Source organism: Dermochelys coriacea, chromosome 1, assembly GCF_009764565.3.
Source record: "Dermochelys coriacea isolate rDerCor1 chromosome 1, rDerCor1.pri.v4, whole genome shotgun sequence".
NCBI classification, from domain to species: domain Eukaryota; kingdom Metazoa; phylum Chordata; order Testudines; family Dermochelyidae; genus Dermochelys; species Dermochelys coriacea.
Genome location: NC_050068.2, coordinates 166,312,316 through 166,334,776, shown reverse-complemented (window position 1 = coordinate 166,334,776; position 22,461 = coordinate 166,312,316). Strand labels below are relative to the sequence as shown.

Here is a 22,461-nt window from a genome sequence, read left to right as displayed (position 1 = left end):
GCTCCCGGCTGCCCTGCTGCGCAGCGGGCTGTGGGTAGTTGGCTGCAGCCCGGCCACGCACAATGGGGTTGGGGTCCTGGCTACCCCCCAGCCCCACATGGTCGGGGTCCCCACACAGCAGGGTCTGGAGGCAGGGTCCCTGCCCTCCACCCAGCTCTCCGCTTCTGGCCCCACTCTGTGGAGGGGTCTCTGGGCAGAAGGCACTGAGCACAGAGATATGGGGGGGGCTTTGTGAAGGGCACTGCGGTTCTCAACCTGTGGACCAGGTAACACCATGATAAATAGGTTGAGAACCACTGTGCTAAGGTATCTGGGGCCCTTCCAAACACCTCTTTGGGACAGGCACAGGTTTTTCGTTCTGTGTTTGTACAGCTCCTAGCACAACAGAGTCCTTCTATGACTGGCACTCCTAACTGCTACTGCAATACCAATAAGAAAAAAATAATAATAATGAGACTATTTTAACTTGGGTAGAAGTCTTCCAGTAGCTTTTACCTTTCTTGAAAGCCAGACCCGTCTCTTTTATACGGTTCACACAGAGCCGACGAAACCCTTCTTCTTCCACAGAAGAGAGAGAAAAGCCTATAAAAATACCAAGCGACACAATTAAAACATCTTCAGAATTAGTTATATAAAAACCACAAGAGACATCTCATGCACAATATCTGAGGGCACTCTTTTCCACAATAAGCAAAATCTTTGCTAAAGCAGTACCTGATCCTATTGTGAGCATCCTTTACTCATGCCAAGTAGTTCCATAGCAGTATTCAAGAACTCTACTCATGTGAGTAAGGATTATCCATGTGAGTAATGGGCTTTTCAGAATTGGGGCCCAATTTTTCAGGGGGTTGGGGTAGTATTAAAGCTTAAAAAAACTGAAAAGGAAAATTACTAAATAAAAAAAAATTACTTAAAAAGATAAACTGAATTTTTGCATTTACATAAATCATTTAAGTTTTATTTGGGGAGACTACAGCTGTAAATTGTTGGAATGCACTTAAAACTGTCTTGCCACAAAAGGTCACTTCAAGAAGTTGGATATTTGCAGACAAAATTTATACAATGTTATGGTTTGTGTCCCAAATCAACAAAGGCCAGGAAATTCAGAGTTATGGCTGACACTCACACAAGGCATAATAGTGCCTGTTCAAGCAGAATGTCAGCTTTTACTTTTTGAATTTCCTGGGCTGGGCTGGGCTGGGCTGGTTTGTAAAATGCTGCCTTTTTTTCTTTTCTCAGCTGCTGCTGCCATGACTTGTTATTCACCAAGTCCCGGTGCACATTTTTATGGCTAAGTTATAAACCTGCAAACCAGAGATTTATAATGGAAACACTGACACAGACTTAATTTTAAGAGTGCAAATGGCACAACTATATTTGATATTGGTGATTTTCTTTATCCATTACTTGGATTTAATGTAATGTCAGCTCTAATGTATGTATAAAATAAAATGTATTTTATTACATTTGTTTTATTGATTTACTATTGAGACTTACCTAAAAAAGGACATTTGCTTTTCTGAAACTTCCTGGCACCATAGATGTGTATAGACTGCAGGGGGTTTTTTCCCCCCAAATAAAACTTTTATGAATCTCTAAGGAGAGATGCTTGTTTGACATGCAGTCAGCCACCAGTCAAGAGGAAGCAGATGTACTGGGAGCCTATTCAGACCCTACGACTCCTTTCAAGTTGATGTTTATGGATGGCAAGTTATTCTTTCATTAAAAAAAATAGGGACCAGCCCACAGGCCTGTGGCATATGGCCATTTATCACTTAACAGCCAATTTGGAGACTTGAAGCTGGGCTCCTCAACTTGGAATATAAATGGAATCTGTCAAGCTCACTTCATGCACCAAGGTTAATGGGGAGAGAAATTCTGAATGAACTGAAGAACGGCCAGGCAAAAAGAAATGGTAACTATGGGCCTGTCCTCACTGCAGAGTTAATTCAAGTCCCGCCCATTCACAAAACCCCTTAACTCAAGTGTAGCAGTGCATTTAACTTGACTGAACTGACCCATCGAGGCTACACACGAGCTAGCAGAACACACCAGCTGCTAGTCCCCCCCCCATGTGCAGCTCAGGTGTTATTTTGCAATGTGTGCTCAAGCTAGACCAACTCCAGAGGCATTAACTCAAATGTAGATCAGCTAACACTGCAGTGAAAACATAGCCTATAACATGGCTCTGGAAAGATATAATGGGACCAAGAGATTGATGAGATACTTGTGAGCTGTTTATAAGCAATGTTTGTCCCCTTCCACAGAGAACCTGGTGAAAGTGGACAAGTTCAGCCGGCAACTCTGCAGAGTTTACTGTAGGCCATGTCTACACTACAAAATTATGTTGACCTAACTTGCGTCGCATACAGCCACCGCAGTTATTAAATCGCTTGTATGTGCGCGTGCTTGGCTCCTTGTGTCAGTGGTGCACATCCTTACCAGGAGCACTTGTATCGACTGTATTGGCAGTGTGGGGAAGCGTGGGATGGCTTCTGAAAGCCAGTAATAATCAAAGTAAGCAATGCAGTGTCTACACTGACACTTTTCAGAGTAGCAGCTGTGTTAGTCTGTATCCGCAAAAAGAAAAGGAGTACTTGTGGCACGTTAGAGACTAACAAATTTATTTGAGCATAAGCTCAAATAATGCATCCGATGAAGTGAGCTGTAGCTCACAAAAGCTTATGCTCAAATAAATTTGTTAGTCTCTAAGGTGCCACAAGTACTCCTTTTCTTTTTACACTGACACAGTGTCAACTTAATTACATTGACCGTGACTCTACGCTGCTCAGGGAGGTGGGGTTACTATATAGACGTAGAGAGGCGCTTATGTTTGCGGGAGCCAAATTTAAGTGAAGACACTTCCACAGCTAGGTCGATGCAAGGCAGCTTACATTGGCCTAACTGTGTAGTGTAGATTAGGCCTTAGTAGAGATTCTCTCAACCATTCTGCTTGGGGAGCTGGGTTTGTCTGCCTTGAGTCGCTTTACCTTAGCCAAGTAATTTAACCTCTCTGCCTTTGATTCTCTGGCTGTTCTGTGAAGATAACAACACTTCCCTATCTTACAAAGGCACTGTCAGGATTAATTAACAGTTTGTAAGAATATTAAAAGTGTACAGGCATTATTATTATGATTATAGCTGGAATGCTAGCAATAGCAACAGTTAATGTTGCTTACAATTTCAGTAATGATAACACTTCTTTAAATAACACTTTCTCAGCAGGCTGCACAAGGCACATGGAATTTTGGTACATAACATTAAAATCTTTAAAATGTGCAGTAAATTCGCTTTGGATTGAATGAAGCACAGTAGTGAAAGCACGTGATAATTAGGAAGCAGCATTTTATAGAGCACACTGAAGATGGTAAGAGCACTGCCTCATTCAATACACTAGTTTAAGATCCTGCATAGGTGCATTCTGTTGCTATCTAACTAACATAGGCTCCAATTCAGCACAGCATCCCTATTCATGGAAGCACTTATACAGATGCTTATATGCTTTCCTGATTTGGGGCTACAGTGTTGCCACACTATAGATTTTTTTTTTATATTATTATGGGTTTTAAAAAACTAGGAAATTAAAAAGATCTCTCTGTTAAGACAGCAAAGTTTAGGGTCCGAATGCTATAAAGGCTTACACACATGCTTAGGTTTTTTTTTTCATATTGCAAGAGGTCATGAGGACTACTCACTGCATGTAAAGTTAAGCACATGATCTTGGTAGGACTGTAAAAGTAAGCACGGTGTTAAAATTGCAAAGGTTATGTTAATCTACATAAAGGCAATGTCAAGCATTAAAAATGCAAATGCACTTGCAACCTTAACTCTTGTCTCTTGTATGCATGCATTTCAATATAGGCTTAATATTACAAGATCACGTAGTATTATTTCCACAGGACCCATGCCTTATTCAGAGCTTGATCCTGCTCCCATTAAAGTCAAAAGGAGTTTTGCTATCTCTTTCAATGAGTGCAGTAAGCATTATGAGGGGTATTAATTGTCTGCAGGATCAGGCCCACCCATAAGACACATTTCCTGCCTCAAACAGCTCAGCTGATCATTTTATTTTACAATAGTTTGTTTTCATTGTTTCCCCCTTTTTTACGTTCCTGCTGCTAAATAACCCCAAAAGGGAATAAAGACAAGCCCTTTTGAAGTCTTCCCAGGCACAACATAATTATTGAACCTGGGGTCATAATTGTGCTAGTTAATATGTATGTCTTAAATCTTTAGTTTTCAAATAGCAGCCAGTATCACTGCTTTGCACCAGAGCTCAACATTCAAATGACCTACAGCTATATAATAATCAGTTTTGGGATTCAAAATTATTCTATTCATTAAAACAGAATCTTTGGATAAACATTAAAAGATGCAGATCGGCTGCCCAGGGGGTAGGCTGCAAAAGAAATGTAAAAATACTGTAATTGCCTGACCAAAGGGCAATCTTGCCAATCTAAAGGCTTGTAATTTTGAATACTAAAGAGTTGATAGAACAGATAAGACAGAGATTTTTGCTAAAATGGTATACAGAGTATTTCCCCCCTTTATAAATGTGTTAATATTAAGGGGCATATTCCGGCTTTTGACATGCATTGGGCTTCTATAGACTTCACTGGGTGCCAAACTCGTGTATCCGAAGCCCGTCTATGCTGGAAAAGATTGTTACCTGTCTCGGGGGCTTGGGCAGGGAAGTAAAGGGGCACAAGACGCTTCCTTACTTCCCTGAGATGACTACCCATGTTGTGGGTAGCAGCAGAAAAGAGAGAGCATCCTCTGAAGGGCCACTATACAACCCACACACACAGGAAAGGAAGAGACTGGAGGAGGCCAGAAATGGGCGAGGACAGGGGTCCATTCCCCTTGGTCCCAATGCACTGGGGGACATGTGATACATCATGCATAGAGATGGTGCTGGATACTTTCCACTTGGAGCAGCAGGTTAACCAGGTAGTAGGCTGTGACTCTGGGCTTTACATTTACGTTAATGCGCACTAGGGAACTTTTAGTGCACACCAGTAAGGTTTACATGGGCCAGTTAGTTTGCAACACCCTCTGTAGGCAAGCCCAGAGTCACAATCTGCTTCCCCATCTGTTCCTGCAGCAGTGCAACAACACACTGTCACTTGAGACTTACTGCAAAGCCACACTTTATCTTATGACACAAACATTAACATAACACATGGCTATTGGGAGAGGGGAGTTCTGCTCTACAAGGTTCTGTTTTTCACCATTCCAGGTGACAAAGGCACTCCGTGGCTGCATATCTCTGTGCCACATTCTTAATGACAAGGATTTTGCACACTATGTTCTGAGAAGCTACACAAACAAGAAAACATTTCCCTTTTCTCAAATTATAACTTTCATTAACGATCTGCACATGCTACAGTTCATGCGCCAGAGTGGGCTTTGCATTCAGTTTGTTAACAAAAAAACAAAAAAAATCCATCCAGCTTCAATGTGAGCAAGATGGCTTCTCTTACTCTGGATGACACAGGAGTCAGATCTGCTTTTTTTTATTTTGCTCAACAGTCCCTTAAGGTTAATTAATTGTAAATAAGAGCATGTTTACACCAGGGTTTGATAGGAAAAACAAAAACAAATCAGGAAGATAACTTACCATAAAAATCAGAGGCTGTGTCGGACTTCTCAATTTGAATGTGCTGTGTAATTTTTTGACAGATTTCAATTTCTTTGTATAACTGAACAGACAAAATATTTAAAAAAATCCATTATCACAAAAGGTTATACTGTTTGTCACCATTCTGAGCAAATCTTTCTTTTTAATTAAAGGGGCAGAAGAGGAACTATGGTCATTTATTTACTGCAGCCTTCCCCACACCTGTAAAATGTATTCCTGGAGCCACTGCTTTATTTTTAGAAACACTGGATTGTGATTAAAAGAGAATGTGTTATTTCTAGCACTACCTGCATGCAAGTGGTTATATAACAATGTCCATCCACCAATAAAGTTCTGAGTGCACAAGGAATGCAGGGCTTGGCTCCCAGGTATTTCTATTTAATAGTCTGGAAAAATTCAGGGTGTGTAAGAATTCTGATTTAAAAATAGATTTAAATAATTATTTGTATTGAAACTATTTTTTAAATTTTAAATCCGATTTTTTGTTTACATGTTGCCTGTTCTTTACTTCTTCCTCATTTTATATCCTGAAATTGCTGAAGTGGATTTTTTCAGCTCATTTCTTTAATTTATTTTCTAATTGTTAGCAGAATATCACATCTGACAGAGATATTTCTCTACTACAAAGTTTCACACTTGAAATGCTCATCTAGGTCAGCGAATCCAGTCTCCTGCTAGTTAGGTATTAATTATTATTATTATTATTACTATTATTATTAACATCCTTACTCTGGGAACACCATAAACTCAAAACACAAAAATGATTATATGTGCAAGGAACACCACCTTCTGATATATCAAACTTCCACAAGTAAACAAAACTGAAATGGCTTCAACCAGGCTATATTCTACCTACTAGGGGTTGCAACTTGAACTTAGTGGGACTTGTGCTTTTAAATCAGCCAGATGCTTTTCTTTCTTTCTGTCCGTTTGTCTATGTCACTTATATCCCCCACATCCCATTACCATAGGCACCTCATGGTCTTTAATGTATTTATCTACACAACACTCCTATGAGGCAGGGTAGTGCTATTATTCCCATTTTACAGATGGGGAACTGAGGCACAGAGAGGCTAAGGGCCAGATTTACAAAGGAATTTGGATATCTCAAAATGCATCTTGGTGCCTAATGGGATTTTCAAAAGCAAGTAGGCAGCTCACTGCCATTGAAATCAGCTTTTGACACTCCCACTAGGTCTCTAAAAACCTTTGTAAATCTGGCCCTATAAGTGATTTAGTCAAGGTAACTCAGGCTATGTGTGGCAGAGTAGGGAATTGCACTGCCTAGGCCTAATCACTGGAACATCCTTTCTCTCTTTCAAGACATGCCACCCTGAGATGCCTAAATGCAGGATTAGCAGCCTAACTGTAAGCTCCTGTTTTTGTAAATGTTGGCCTGTGTGTAGAAAAACATTCACAATAACTTTGTGAACATTATCAACTGTCTAAATAACTACATTGTTAACGCTGATGCAAATCTGTATGGGAATGACTAAGGTTTTATGCACTAAGTATTTTTAATAAAAATAAAATTTTAGCCCCCTGGTGCTATAAATGTTTAAGCACATAGACCAGGAGTTCTCAACCCTTTTCTTACTGAGGCCCCCCTCAACATGCTATAAAAATGCCAAGGGGGGACGACGACTTAGGGCTCTGTGCTGGGGGGGCAGGGAAGGGAGGCCTTGGGGCATAGTTTTACTTCTATTTGGGGGAGGGAGGGCAACAGCTGGCGAGGCTTGAGCCAGCTCTGCACACCGGGGTCCAGGGAGGGAGCGCCACCTCCACCCCCTGACTCACTCAGGAGGCCACCCCGCCTGTCTGGGCTATGGGTGGATGCAACCAAAAATTACAACTCCCAAGAGAGGATTCAGTTCAAAAAGTTTTAAAATTGCTCAGGGTGCAGGGAGGGGGGTAACTAGGGCCTGTGTGTAGCTCAGGGTGCTGGGAGTGGGGTAGGTGGGGCTGGGAGTGGGGCTGTGTGAAGTGAGGGGAGTAGCTCAGGGTGCAGGCAGGGGGTAGCTAGGGACTGTCTACAGGTGGGAAGCGGGGCTCCCAGTGCGGCTCCCAGCTTTAGGGTGGAGGAGTGCTGGGCTCCAGGCTTCAGCCCCCCCAGCTAGTCCTAGCTGGGGGAGAGGTTTGCTGGCTTCAGCCCCACAGCTCCTGGCTTCGGGGGCTTGACGGGGTGCTGGCATCAGTCCCAAGCTGCTCCCAGCTTGGGGAAGAGGGCTGCTGACTTTAGCCCCGCACTGCTCCCAGCTTGGGGATAGGAGCTGCCAGCTTTAGTCCCGTGCTGCTCCCGGCTTGGGATGGGGGCTTCCGGCTTTAGCCCCGTGCTGATCCTGGCTTCGGGGCGTGGGGGGTGGCACCAGCTTCAGCCCCACGCTGCTCCCAGCTTCAGTGCTGGGGCTTGGGGCACTGGGTTTTGGCTGCGGAGCTTCACGGCCCCCCTGAAAGGGCTCTCGGACCCCTAAGGGGCTGCAGACCCCTGGAGGAGAACTGCTGACATAGAATCATATGATAGAATCACATGCTGAACTTTAAGTATAGTTATGTATCTGCTTAAATACTTGCAGGATCTGAGACTTAATTTTCAATATTTTGATTTTTGCCTGTGGCAGTTTTTTAAAAATTCAAATAAGAGACCCTACTAGACCCTTTAAAAAAAAAAAGAAGAAGCAGCAACATTTACAAATTTGTTCATTATCATCTAAAGCTGCAATAGTAGAAAAATTCAAATCAGTTTTACAAAGCCTCAACCTGATTTAAATCAAAGGTTTTAAAAAAAGTTATTTAAATCATTACGTAAATAACCTTCATTGAAATGATGCCACCCTACAAACAAGTTTACTACAGATTCCTTAACTGGGATATTTTCACAGCATAAAGTGTTTCTAGTTCCTTTCCTCAATATGAACTGTGCCATCTAAACCAAGGAGGAAGTCCTGAGCAGCATAAAAGGCCAGAAACAAAGGGTGACTCGCATGGTTGAATGTGGGATTAGGGAAGGCTGCACAGAAAATACTCATGTGAACGCTACATTGTGCAGACTACAGAGTATTGCTCCATAGCAACTTTCTCAGCAAGGGGTTTCTAAAGACATGGAACCAGGCCCCTCAGCTGATGTAAAATGTCATAGCTCCATTAACTTCAACTCTGCTCCAGTGATTTACACAAACTGAGGATCTGGCCCATGGAGAGGAGGTGGGACTTGGCTAGCATGTCCAAGATGCATAGATTCACTACCCAAATAGCCAGCATAGGTGGGACCAATTGGGCCACGCTGCTTCTACAACCAAGGGTTGATGTAGCTAGTGGCTGTGTGGGTACTCCACAGATTATAGGGGAAGACTTCACCTCCTTATTCCTCCTTCATAGGTCTCCCGCACAAAGCTTGTATGCTTGGGCTTGGTCTGGATGACAAGGGTTGCACTCTAGCGGTATGTCTACGTAGAGATTAAAAAACCCACGGTTGGCCCAGGTCAGCTGACTCAGGCTCATGAGACTCGGGCTCCAGGGCTGAAAAATTGCTGTGTAGACATTCAGGCTTGGGCTGGAGCCCAAGCTCTGGAACCCCTCACAAGGTCCCACAACTCAGGCTCCAGCCCAAACCCAAACACCTACACGGCAGTTTTTAGCCTTGCAGTCTGAGCCCAGTGAGCCTGAGTCAGCTGATCTGGGCTGGCCGTGGCCAAGCCGTAGGTCTTTTACCCCGGTGTAGTGTCCTCTCATGGACTAAATAGGAGCCCAGAGTTGTCGTTCTTCAATGGATGAGCATAAGCAGAGGGGCATCTTAAAGAAGAGATTTAATAATCTACACTTTTATACTGCAGACAGTTCAAGAGCCTCTTATAAGATTTGTTATACTCTCTTATAATACCATGAACAACAGCATGGCACCATTTCATTATCTGGCAAGACCAATCTCCAACTCAAGGTGGCAGTGTTTCCTCTTTGTTCCGGTCAGATTCCCTCTCAGCTCCCAGTGTTTCCAAAAGACCAAGGCATTGCTATCTCCAGTAGCTTTTTTAACTCTTCTCAAGCCTTTCATGTCCTTGCACAGATGCCATTTTCCTCTAAAGCTCTGATTCTCTCCCCCCACCCTCTGCTTTCCTGTAACTCCTGATGCCTCCTCCCTAGCTCCTACCCAACACTCAGGCCTTTTCTATGCAATCCCTTGTTTCCCAATTAAAGCCATGCATTACTTTACAGAATAGTAGCGCCTAAATCAGATGGAAAGGAAAGCAGTTCACATTCCAGCCAAAAGATTCCAGGGTTTATTTACTCTAAAAAGCAATAAAAACAAGTAAAAAATTAAAAACAACTACCCTGTAGCACACCTAACACTAAAAAAAAAAAAAAAAAATCCTCAGCGTTACAAGTTTTAGCACATAACAAATGAAGCCTCCATGGGCTTTTTAAAAAAAATGTTTGAATATAGTTACTTCATTTACATTATCAAATAATGTTTTTGAAAATATAGATTTCTAATCTCTAATTTTAATTGAAAAATCGCCTGGTTTATGATGAAAGAAAAGAAAACATCTTAGCTGCCTCAGAAATTCTATTAAACTTTTTCTAAAGGAATACATTTTAAAAGCTGTTGATCAGACGGAAAGTAGAAAGTGAGGCAACATTAATATTAAATAACCCTGTAAATAGCTATTTGAGAAACTACTAAACTGAAGGCATTAGTCAATTTTACTATGTTAATTGCAAGAGGATCTCTTCAAGAAACACCTAAACAAAAATAATCAGAAAGATTTTCTAGTAAGCATACACATGTACAATACGACACATGTACTGCTGTCCTTCTGCTAATAGGTTAGCTCCTGGTCCTTCAAACACTTACGTGCATTGTGAACTTTAAGCATGTGAATCGTCCCACTGATTACAAATTAAGATTTTTAAAGTTAAGCACTGTGCGTAAGTATTGCAGGATCAAGGCTTTATTTTTCATTGAATGTTGGATGGCTACATCAGACCTATGCTACCCTGGCACTGGGGGGGATTTCCCAGAAGGCTGTTCTGATCCCTCTAAGCAGTGAAGGCCAGGATCTGGCTCCGAAACATTTGAGTTTCCTGACTTTTGAGTGTTTCATTTCTCAGTCCTAACATGCCATTAATGCTATTTCCCCTCATTTAATTTCTCTATTTTGTTTTAAGGGTGATAATGGTGGTGGAGGTTGGAGGTGTTGTTCCATTCCAACACATCCTTAAGTAAGGCACCATTAACAGAGGCATCCTGAACTGACAGGGGTATGGGGTTTTTTTAACCGATGTTTTTTAGTTCAGCAGTTTGTGAGATATGCAAATTCAAATATTCCAATTGAAACATAGGAGGAAAGAAATTGTATACCGTTTGATTTACTCCAGAGCCTTTTTACCTCAAATTCCACCACTGGCCCAACAGGGGAGAAAAAATCATCTTTGATCAGTGTCTAAGTATGGAATGTTTTGACACAAAAGAGATTACTTTGAGCAAACTGAAAATTAGGAACATTAGAAAAAAGGGGGATTAGAGTGGAAGTTCAAATTCAACATTAAATATAGTGATTGCCATCAGTAACTGTGATTTTATTACACACACAGTGAGTACAAATCCACTCCATCTACAATAAGAAATACTTTTTGAGATTATTTTATAGGATACAAATAAGGTTGTTTATATGGCATGGCTGTTTGCTATGGACTGCAAGGCACTGTAACTACAAGCTGACTTTTGGTCTACAAAATCAAAAAGCCTAACTCCATGTACTACAAATATTAGATAATTGCATCTGGATTTAAAATTGCCTTGATTAATGCAAGTGAATAGCTAATAGTGCCCTGTAAACAAAAGTGTCATTTAACACTGTTCAGCAATTAGCATTACCAATTCATAGATGTCCTCTTCTAGCTTTGGTACATAAAATTGCATCTGGTTTTCTATCAGGAACTTAAGACGCAGAAAATGAGCTGAATGATCCAGCTGATACGTCTGCAACAAACAGAGGAGACACTTTAAGAGAAAAAAGACAATGACTAATAAAACAAAACCACACATGTTTAAGGAGAAATAGATGATGACACCATGGAAAAAAAATTTCTCTATCTTTCGTAAGAGGTGTGAACATTTTGTAACCTAAATAGAATCTGAAAGTTTCTTTCTCTTTCCCCTCCCCTTTCCTCTCCAAATAAGAAATTTTCACCTAACTGCTTATTGGTATTTCATAGGTAATGCTATTACTCTAAGTACCACCTTCCGTTTTGCTTATTTGGCAATTCTATCCTCACCTACTCCATATTATTATAGAAATGTTGAGCACAGTATTATTAAAGCAAAGGAATTAGAGCATATTTCCTGTATGCAAGTACATTTAAAAAAAGACAAAGAAGAAAATATATTCTGGCTAACAAAGAGAAAGATACAATATGAAAGTAGTTTCTTTCTGAATCTTTTCATAGCTTAACATTCAGGCATTCTGTGATAAGTCTGCAAGAAAGATTATGCATAAAATATCCACCTCAGTAGTTTAGACTGTAAACAGCACATAGTATGCTAACTTAAAAAAGCATGAGGATGACTATAGAGATGCACATTGGATTACTTCCCAATGGAAATACCCCATCACTTTAAAGACGTTATGGTTAGCTGCGGGTATGGCATTTGACCTGGGAGATGGTAATGACCTTTCCTCTGCACAATAAATAAGCTTAAATTAAACTGAGGTTAACTCCATGTGTAATCAAAATGCATTAGGTCAATGACAAACACAAAGGATGCATTCAAAAGTTACTTTGCAAAGTTAATAAGCTGTTGACTAGCACCAGATGTGATTCACAAATACAAGAGGCAAGTACATCCCTCACTGTTATTTGTGGAGTCCTATTATTCACTGTTTGTATTTAGAAAATAGTCACAAATCCCAAAAGTTTCCCAGGTTTTAGTACAATGATTGATCTGAAAATTTGTACAGGAATTGCATAATTTGCTATTTGTTATTCTAGTGTTGTAAAAATTTCAGCTATCCAATCACCAAGCAGAAGCAACACCCTAGGATTTAGGTGAAGAACCACACATCATACATAATGAATAACGCACAGCAAATAGCTAGTGTGAACAATTTAAATATCAGTCTATGGGTTTTTTCATTTATGAACTCTGCAGTGAATATCTAGAAAGATTCACACACTGAAAAAGGACCACATTTGAAACAGCTATTATTCACAACTAATTAAATCAGATCTATTGTTGACTTTACATCTAAATCTGTCTAATTTAAACAGATGAAATTATCACTACATAAAACTGAGTATCAAATCGAACCACCATTGTAATTTAGACAATATATCAGTTAATTAAAAACAATTTGAAGTTTACCACAAAATAAAAATAGCTAAATAAGACATCCTCATTATACCAAAACTTTTGTTAGATCAGCAATTTATCAGATTGCCATTTTTATTTACAGCCTATTTAAACTATCTCTCACACACAAACAAAAAGCATGGCTGTTTTAATTGTGCAGAATAATAAATCAGCCAGACATTAGTTTCTGGTCAGATTAATCTACTATCACCAGTTATCAGAGAAGTCAATGATATGAAACCTGCCACATTAAACAGTGTCTGGACCTCAAATCCAATAAAAATACATTTTTGCACCTGCCTTGCATTCTGAGAGTGATCTGAAAATTTAGATTGACAATTAGGGGGCTCTCTGATAAATCTCAATATGAAACAGATAGATGCCCCATTGTGTAAGACATTTAAAACAAAACTGGATAAAGCAGCACAAAAGTATACTATCGGTAAAAAATCATGTACTGATAGAGAAATGGAATAGATGACCCAGTAGCCATCTCTGTCATTCTGCAATCTCTTGTGCCTTGTGTACATTATGCAGCTCACTCAACATGAGAGATGTCTGCATGACAGTTATTGACAGAATGACATGCCAACAAGATTTAGCCTGACATGTTAAATGGAATCTAACAGAGTCTAGGATCCAAAGAGAGTATATTGCCCACACTTGTGTGTGTTTGTAGCTTCCAAACAGCAATACTAGATTTCTTCCTATTCCAAGAAATATCCTTATAATGATGTTTCAATTTGCCTGAACACTATTCAGAAATCCTATAGAAATCACCGAGTGTATACATTAATCCTTGGGGCTGCTCTCATCTTACCACAGCAACTTTCCCCATGGATAGCCTGATCCATAGCTCACTGAAGTCAATGAAAGCCTTTCTGCTTATTTCAGTGGGTTCCTAATCAGGCTCAAAGAAAATTGTAGTGTATCTATCTTCATGCAGGTCATTTTGGAGATGTTTGATTAGAAGCATAACCTTTTTGCCCACCATTTCAAAGATTAGGACTGAGGCAAATGCAGAGATTTTGAATGTAGTATTGCAACCATGAAAAAAATCCACTAGCAGAATATTGTCTTGGAGCAGTGTCAATTTAGATTTCTCCTCCTAATTGATTTTGAGGACAGAAAACAGGACAAAATTGTTGGTCAACTTCAGTAGATGGCCTTTCAAATCCAGAAATTTTTACACCATTTTTGTATTCCATTCCTTAGTGGTGCTTATTTGTTCCCATGAATCTCTGAGAGATCCCTGATTTTGATAATTTGGAAAAAAAAAAAAGGGTCAATGAATAATCTTGATCATATATTTTGATCCAGATGGCATTTCTTAGAAAATGTATTAGCCTTGGCAGATACATTGGGCTTACAGAATGGCACTTCATTCAATTCAGGAGATAAAAGTCCCCACCTTTTGGGAAACACACAGTCAGTATACCAATATCTATCTATACTTGTATATAAATGTACATAGATACGTGTTAGTATGAAATACATAAATACACACACAAACTGATGTTTTTTTTCTTGGCTTCCAAATGACATTACTTGTTAAATCTTAGAGAAAATCAAACTATCTTAAAAAATAAACCCAAATACTAAAAATATTTTTAAAAACCCTAAAACACGACGATTACACACAAACAGCAGCGTTAGCAAGAAGAATGCATTATTCTGCAAATATTCTACTGCATTTTGAATTATTGGATAGAATAGTGAAGATCAATTTAATGACATGGGTAGTCTTAACTACATCTACAATATGAAGAGGTTTATATGAAATGTAGATCTTGAAATGTTTACTATACCAGAACTTGACTGTTTCTCAGATGGCAGATGGCAAACTGATGTAAAATGATGTGGATCAGATAGTAAAAGGAAAAAGAAAGAGCTGAATGCAAGAGACAGAAGAAAGAGATTGATTATTAAATGTTATAGAAAAGAATGCATCCATCAGTATTTTCCAGACTGACAACTATTATGGAAAGGAAGGAAACAGATATTAGCTCTAAATAAACCCCAAACCACAAAAATGTAACATGGACCAGATCCTTAGTTGGTGTAAACTGAAGTCAGTGGAGCTCCACCAATTTATACCAGCTGAGGATCTGACCCACTGACTTAATCACTCTTATCCAGAAGGAAAATATCAGCCCTAAAAATAAATCATTACTAATAGTGTATCACCCAACTTCTCTATTATGTATCTCCCTTAAAAATGTCATCTCTCCCTGACTACAATGAGGAGCTTTCAGAAGCTGCAGCAGTCTTTAGAAGTGCACCTGGCAGTGAGCTGAGTACAGTATGTAATTACCCAAAACAAATGCCTTTCTTTGCACCTTCTAGCTCTTTAGAAGCATACGCAACATATCTTTAAAACTCCCCAAAGTTAAGTTGTTAATAGATCTTGATATTTTAAGTAAAAAGAAGCCCCAGAACAGCATTTAAGTTTCTGCAAGTTAGTTTTAGTTTGCAAGTTAGCTAGTTAGTGGAATACATTATTTGGGCACTACTCACTGAGAGTATGGGTTAGATTCACCGAAAATATAAACTTCATTTCCTGAGATTTGGAAGTTTAAAGCTTTGGAAGCTTTTAATAGCCAAGCTTACCCAATTTTTTATCTAAATTATTTCTTTTGAAAAGTAAATGCGTGTTTCCAGTATATGGACGTAGTTCCCTTCTCTCCTCCCCTTCCCCACACTGAATGAAACTGACTCTGCAACATGGGTGTAAACAGATAATTTTTTTTTAATTTCAGTGACTTCATATTCTTTTTGAAGTTCTTCCTTTAGCTCTCAGAACACACCTTATTTGGCAGGTGGATGACCCCTGAAAACTCAGAGCAACTTAGCAATTTGGGAAATGGGTAATGTCATCACACTTGGGGAGGGGGCAGGTAACTTGAGAGTTTGGCAGGAGCTAACTCTGTCTTGGGGAAGCAGGCAGGGTTGGTAATGGGAAGGAAGAAGGCAGCAGCACTGATCATGCAGGTTTTCAGCAGCAGGAAGTTCTTTTGGGTGGCATGTCAGGGGAAGGGAATAGAGATATTGTTGGGGGAGGAGATGAATTGCATGCAGTTGTGTCATCTTGGAAAGGATTGTAGAGGGCTTGGTGGGGATGCCACATGTCATGTGAAGGCAGTTTACAGATTCACTGCAGTATTTTAAGAGAAAATACTGACAAAAACACACTTTTATTTAAAAAAGCTAAACACTAAATTTAAGGATTTTGTTTCCTATTCAATGTGGTGTAATTTTACTAAACAACTCACTGTGATTGTGATTTTACACCTAAAGTCCAACTGGTCTGTTAAACACAGTATAGCAGATTTGTTCATGAAAAGCCTAAAAATTGGAAATGAAAAACTGTCACTGAAATGTTCATTTCAAAGTGCACCTTTACCTTACAAATCATTTCCAAAACATCTCTTGTGGTGTCACCTGGATGGATTACCGTCAAAGCAGGCTGGTTATTTGGCAGGCAGAACCAAGATGGTGTAAAATACTCATGAACCCAAATGTCACAATCAGGATTCTGCTGATGGGTGCTGGTCAGTGCCACTTCTTTTTCCCTCTGAATAGAAAAATCCATTAATGGTAAAATATCATCCATCTCTTCTTCAATACCAAGTGTAAGGAAGTCAGTATGCTGTACTATACATTCACCCGGGAACCCAGTTAGAGGGAAGACATTTTGTTCACAAACCTAGATTAAGAGCTTATTTATATTAGAAAGTTTTGCTGCTTTAACTATCCTGGTATAGATTAAAATGGCAATTCCACGCCCCTACCTCCTCACTCCCCCCCACTGTGGACACAATTTTACTGGTATAAATGTGTTTATACCAGTGTAGCTTACTCTAGTTTGGGAAGAAGAAGAAGCTATTGTGGTATAAAGCACCTTTATACAGGTATAACTGTGTCTGTGCTAGGGCTAATATTAGTATAACTATATCTGTTAGAAAAAACAAACACCCATAATCAACATAATTACACCAGTATAACTTTTCTAGTGTAGTCCAGCCCAATTGCAGTTTATATATTGCAATTTGGACCGGAAACATTTGCGGCTTTTATTGTACATCACAATAACAATATAAATGGAGTTTCACTATAGCAAAGTTCAATATGTAGGTGGTAGGAACACAGGAATTCCCATACAGAATTATACCAGTGGTCATCTAGTCCAGTATCCTGTCTCCAACACTTCAATCTCTCTGGTCACTCGATTACAGACCTGAGGGTGGCTATCCTTCAACAAAAAAACTTCAAAAACAGACTCCAACAAGAGACTGCTGAATTGGAATTAATTTGCAAACTGGATACAATTAACTTAGGCTTGAATAGAGACTGGGAATGGATGAGTCATTACACAAAGTAAAACTATTTCTCCATGTTATTTCTCCCCCCCACCCCACCCACCACTGTTCCTCAGATGTTCTTGTTAACTGCTGGAAATAGCCTACCTTGCTTGTCACCATGAAAGGTTTTCCTCCCCCTCCCCCCCCCCCCCCTGCTGGTGATCACTCTCCTTACCTTGTGTATGATAAAACCCATTGTTTCATGTTCTCTCTGTGTGTATATAAATCTCCCCTCTGTATTTTCCACCAAATGCATCCGATGAAGTGAGCTGTAGCTCACGAAAGCTTATGCTCAAATAAATTTGTTAGTCTCTAAGGTGCCACAAGTAGTCCTTTTCTTTTTGTCTCCAAGAGTGGTCAGCACTAGCTGCTTCAGAGGAAGAAACTGAAGTAGGCAGTTCTGAGATAACTTGCCTCCAGGGAAAGTTTCTTCCTAACCCCCAGGAGTTACAGGATGGCTTCCGCCCTGATGCATGAGGGCTTCATATCCCTTCCAAAACTTTATTTTTAAATTGTATCTGTGATCACTCAGCACTAATTAAAATACCCACGTAGTTTCCATTTTTTGGGACAGACAGATACAATTAGACCGGGAGATATGGAATATAACAAACAGGAAAGGCTGATCTATGGTTAATACACTGGATAGAGAATCAGAAAATGTGGGCGCTGTTCCTGCCTCCACCACAGACTTTCTGCAGGACACTGCTCAACTCATTTAACTCTTCTGTAGCCTCAGTTTCGCCATATGTAAAATATGGATAACATATCCACTCTATAGGGGAATTGTGAGTTAAATTCAGCAGTGAGTGTAAAGTGCTTTGAAGTCCCCAAATGAAAGGTTCTATACAAGTACAAGTGTAAAATAATAAGGTTAAACCATAAACACTATGGGTAAAATCCTGACCCCACTGAAGTCAATGCAAAATTCCTATGGAGTTAAATGGAGCTATACCTATGGGTATTAGCAATGTGGGGGGCATAATAAAAAAAAAGTACTGATGTTAAAAATTAAGGCTCCAATGCATCATATCTCCCAGTTATCTAATCAAGCACAAAGAAAACAGCTGATAGTGCTAAGGTTTCTAGGTATTACAGGATAGTATATCCCAGCATTAATTTTGAATTGTCTGTCTTTTGTAGGTTGAAGTTGGACCCTAGGGGTATATTTTTGAGCAAGTGATAGAGCTGCACAATTCCTTTTAGCTGCAAATGGAGTCACACACCTAAATCCCTACTCACTACATTAAAAATGTGCTCCTTAGCACTGGTTTAACAGTGTTTTATAGCTGACTTTCCTCTGGGTGCTTGGGAAGGGGATTGTGGTTGTTTTGGAAAAGCTAAAAGCCTTATGGAGGTGCATATAGTATTAAAGCTAAATGTGGAGAATACCTTACTTTCCAATTGCAATAATCCTAAATTAGCAGTAGGTTCATATAAATCCTTTGCCAATTACAATTAACATTATCAAGGCCCGTTTATTGTATATTAACATACACTGTTGCATCATCACCTCCATCTCCTGAAGTAAAAACTTAGCACATGGCAAATGATGACATTATTATAAACAATATTAATGCCTACTATAATTAGTTATATGCTAAAACTGGTAGGTTAGGAATCCTCCTAGGGTTCATAGTCCTTATGGATTCTGCAACTCTAGCCACAGAATGGATTGTCCAACGGATCCTTGTAGCTATGACTGCAATGACTCCATCCCATTCATGGCAAGATGTTAGTGTACAGAGGGTGCAGGCCCAGCATCTTGTCCCCCATGCCTGGTAGAACCTATGACAGGCAGAGTTTGCTGTCATAGGATCTGCCACCCTATCAATATTCTACCTCATCTTACTAGCACTGCAAGAATGTGCTTTATTTTCAAGCAGGCAAATAAGTTAATGGAACCCTTTGTAATGTCCAGGTTTTTCTTACCTTGCCATCTGGTACTGTATCGTCAAAGATTCCTTCTAAAGACTTCTTCACGGAATCAACTCCTTCACCAAAGACCTGCAGAGCAAAAAGTGCTATTTTATAACATAATGCAATAACACACTCAAATCTAGAAACAGACTCTAAGTAGGACATGTTACAGGGTCTTAAGAAAAAAATCTCTGACATCAAGCATGTAAATTAAACTGACAAAATCTATTTCAATGATAACCGCAAAAAATATAAAAGAAAAAGATCAGATTCCTAAAAAGACAGAAGGAGGCAGAATATCCTAGTGGATGGGGTGCCAGGCTGGGAGACAGGAGGTCTGAACTCTATTTCCAGTCCTGTCAGTGACTTGCTGTGTGAACCTGGACAATTTTTATCCTCTCTGTGCTTCAGTTTCCTCATCTGTAAAATGAGGATAATAACACTTACCCACTTTGATTAAGTGCTTTGAGATCTCCAGATGAAGAGTGCTGTGTAGTTATTCTTATAAGCAAGCTTATTTGTTTATTTTGTAAACACTCATCCAACCACAACAGTCTGGGCACAACATGACTTCTTGCTCGTGAAGTAACAGTCAATGATCTAGCACGAGGTAAGGACACTAAGACAATGGGACTGTGCAGGAGCAAGAACACAAGTAGAGAAGAAGTATTTGCAGGATCAGGTAGTAACTGACTTGGAATGGATCCAGACTGGCACACCTGCAAAAACTAACAATCCACTATAGATGGGCATAGGGCTTAAGCATTTATCATCTTGGTGAAGGGAAGACAAACAGCTTTGATTTCATTACATCAAGCACTACAAGGAGTCTCCTAGAGTTAAGATTGGAAAACAGTTTCTATAACTCCATATATTCACTTGTTTATAATTGTGTTATTATTATTTATGTAGTGTCTAAGATGGACCAGGAACTATGCAGGATGTGAAAGAGATATGGTCACTGCTCAATACTGAGCTCACAATCTAAAGCCCCCATTTTGCAAATCCTTAACTTAACAGTCAATAGGACTACTAGCATGCTTAAAATTAAGCATATGAGTAAATATCAGCAGGAATGGGACCTAAATTTACAGAGAACATATAGGCCCAGATCCTGAAAGATATTTAGGTGCCTAACCCCCTCAGAGTTAGACATACTGGTAACCTTCCAAAACATTCACTTTCTGAATTTTCTTTAAAGCTTGGTCTCTGTCCAGATCTAATGTTTTTAACTGGAGCAAAATTCCTTCAGCCAATTCACGGTTGTGGAAGAGCGGGGGGGAAATACACCTCCCTCTGTTGGGGGGATGGGGGGGAGATGGGAGTGGGATTTGGCAATCTATGGCACAAATACCTGACATCTGAAACTTGGCATGGACAAAATCCTAGCTGAGCACTAGGGACGTTGCTTGGTTTGGGGACATTTGTTTAAAAGCAAGCATGTTACACACAATGGAAATGTAACTTCTGAAAATGCTCATCAGGCACCAGCTAGTTGTCTAGTGAAACTCTGCCCCCTTTGTAATCACTGGGCTGAACTGACTAGAGAGAAAGACAAAGGTAAGAGTTGATGAGAATGTGCATGACGTGGATTTTAATGTCTCATTACCACCACATTATATGGCATATTCCTCAGCAATAAATACTCCCCCACCCACACCACTGTCTTAACAACAGGGACAGGAGGAAATCACAGGCCTAAAACCCAAAACAAATCCTGCCCCGCCCACTTCCCAAAAAAAGAGAACAGAAGAAAAAGAAAACCCTGTGATTCCTGCAATTAGTTGAGACATAACTACCAATATCTGAAAGCTATAATTAGGGATGTTGGGAGAGTAAGGCAGGGAAACACCTTCTTAATCCGCTGAAATACATATGTCTGTGGAAAATTTTGGGAGGGACAGCCAGGAGTGGTTCTACCAATTTTGCTGCCCCAAGCAGCCGCCGCTGAATTGCCGCTGCTGCAATAGCGGCAGAGCTACTGCCGAACTGCTGCCGCGCCTGGAAGAGCAGCGGGGCTGCTACCCAAAAGCCGCCGTGGTGGGAAGAGCGGCGGAGCTGCCGCCGAATTGCCGCTGCGGGACACAGACTGCCGCCCCGTTCTGAATGCCGCCCCACGCACCTGCTTGCAAAGCTGGTGCCTGGAGCCAGGCCTGGGGACAGCATGAAAACTTGAAAGATTTTGTTCAAAAGAAGCATGGATTGTCCCTCCTAAATACAGAGAGTTGTCCATTACAGGGCTCTCTCCAAACTCAGCTGCAACATTCTACAAATTCTAAGCTTTCATTTCAAGAAAAATTCATTTCCTATTTTTTTCCTATTACAAAAATGCAGTTGTAAACAGATGTGCTGCTGCTGTCTGGCTAATCTAAATTCGCAGAAAACAGTCTCCAGACAAAGGACAGCATCAATATGAACATAACCCATTCATCTCAAAAAAGGTATGAGCCTCAAACCTCACTCAGGACCATTTAAACATGAGCTGTTATATGCTTATCTGCAATTACAATGACTCATTTTGAAGAGAATATTAAGTGTGATGACTACACATGAAGGATTAAACAGGAGAGATTTAGGTTGGGTATGCAATGCACATTAAAAGTGCTCTGCATAAGCAACACTTTTTTGCCTGAGCTGGGGTTATTTTTCCAAGTGTCTTCTGCATGGTAATAAAATAAGCCTTGGAAATAACAATGAAGCTTAGTGTTCTATCTACCTACCTGGTTAATGCTTGGCCTCCCTTGTTTTTTCTTTGAGGTAGTATCCAGTCCCCAAAGAGAAGAAAACCTGCTTCTCCGTTTGCTGGCGGATCTGGACATGGCCTGTGTTCTTCTTCTTACTCCAGCCTCCCCAGTGCGAGCTGCCACCTGCCAGTGCCATAAGGTTTTAAAATGAAAGGCTGCAGAATCCCAATATACCATTGCTTACAGGCTTTGACAGTGAAGTCTAGTGGGCAAATGGTAAATACTCTTTAGCAACCAATGTGTATTCGCAACAGGAATGCCAATGACTACAGATCAGCTATTCGCCTCCCACTATAACATAACTCATTCCTGCCAACATTACATATCCAAAAACGCGGTATCTAATGGTTTGGGGTGCCCAGTTTGAGTTATTTTAAAGAGTCCTGATTTGCAAAGAGCAAGTGCTCAGCACTTTCTGAAAATCAGGCCCCATTATAATGTTTCAGA

General features: G+C 40.1%; 1 protein-coding gene across 6 annotated transcripts in view; it reads right to left on the bottom strand.

Annotated features, from left to right (window-relative positions):
* TIAM1 (TIAM Rac1 associated GEF 1) overlaps positions 1-22,461 on the bottom strand; it is a 272,534-nt gene that overhangs the window by 43,361 nt on the left and 206,712 nt on the right. For all 6 annotated transcript variants that reach the window (XM_043508816.1, XM_038375199.2, XM_043508788.1 and 3 more), the window contains 6 exons: positions 21,991-22,137; positions 19,283-19,357; positions 16,393-16,563; positions 11,514-11,618; positions 5,621-5,702; positions 496-582 (listed from right to left, as the gene is read on the bottom strand). In XM_043508816.1, coding sequence (XP_043364751.1) covers positions 496-582; positions 5,621-5,702; positions 11,514-11,618; positions 16,393-16,563; positions 19,283-19,357; positions 21,991-22,137 — 667 coding nt within the window. The remainder of the gene's footprint in view (positions 1-495; positions 583-5,620; positions 5,703-11,513; positions 11,619-16,392; positions 16,564-19,282; positions 19,358-21,990; positions 22,138-22,461) is intronic.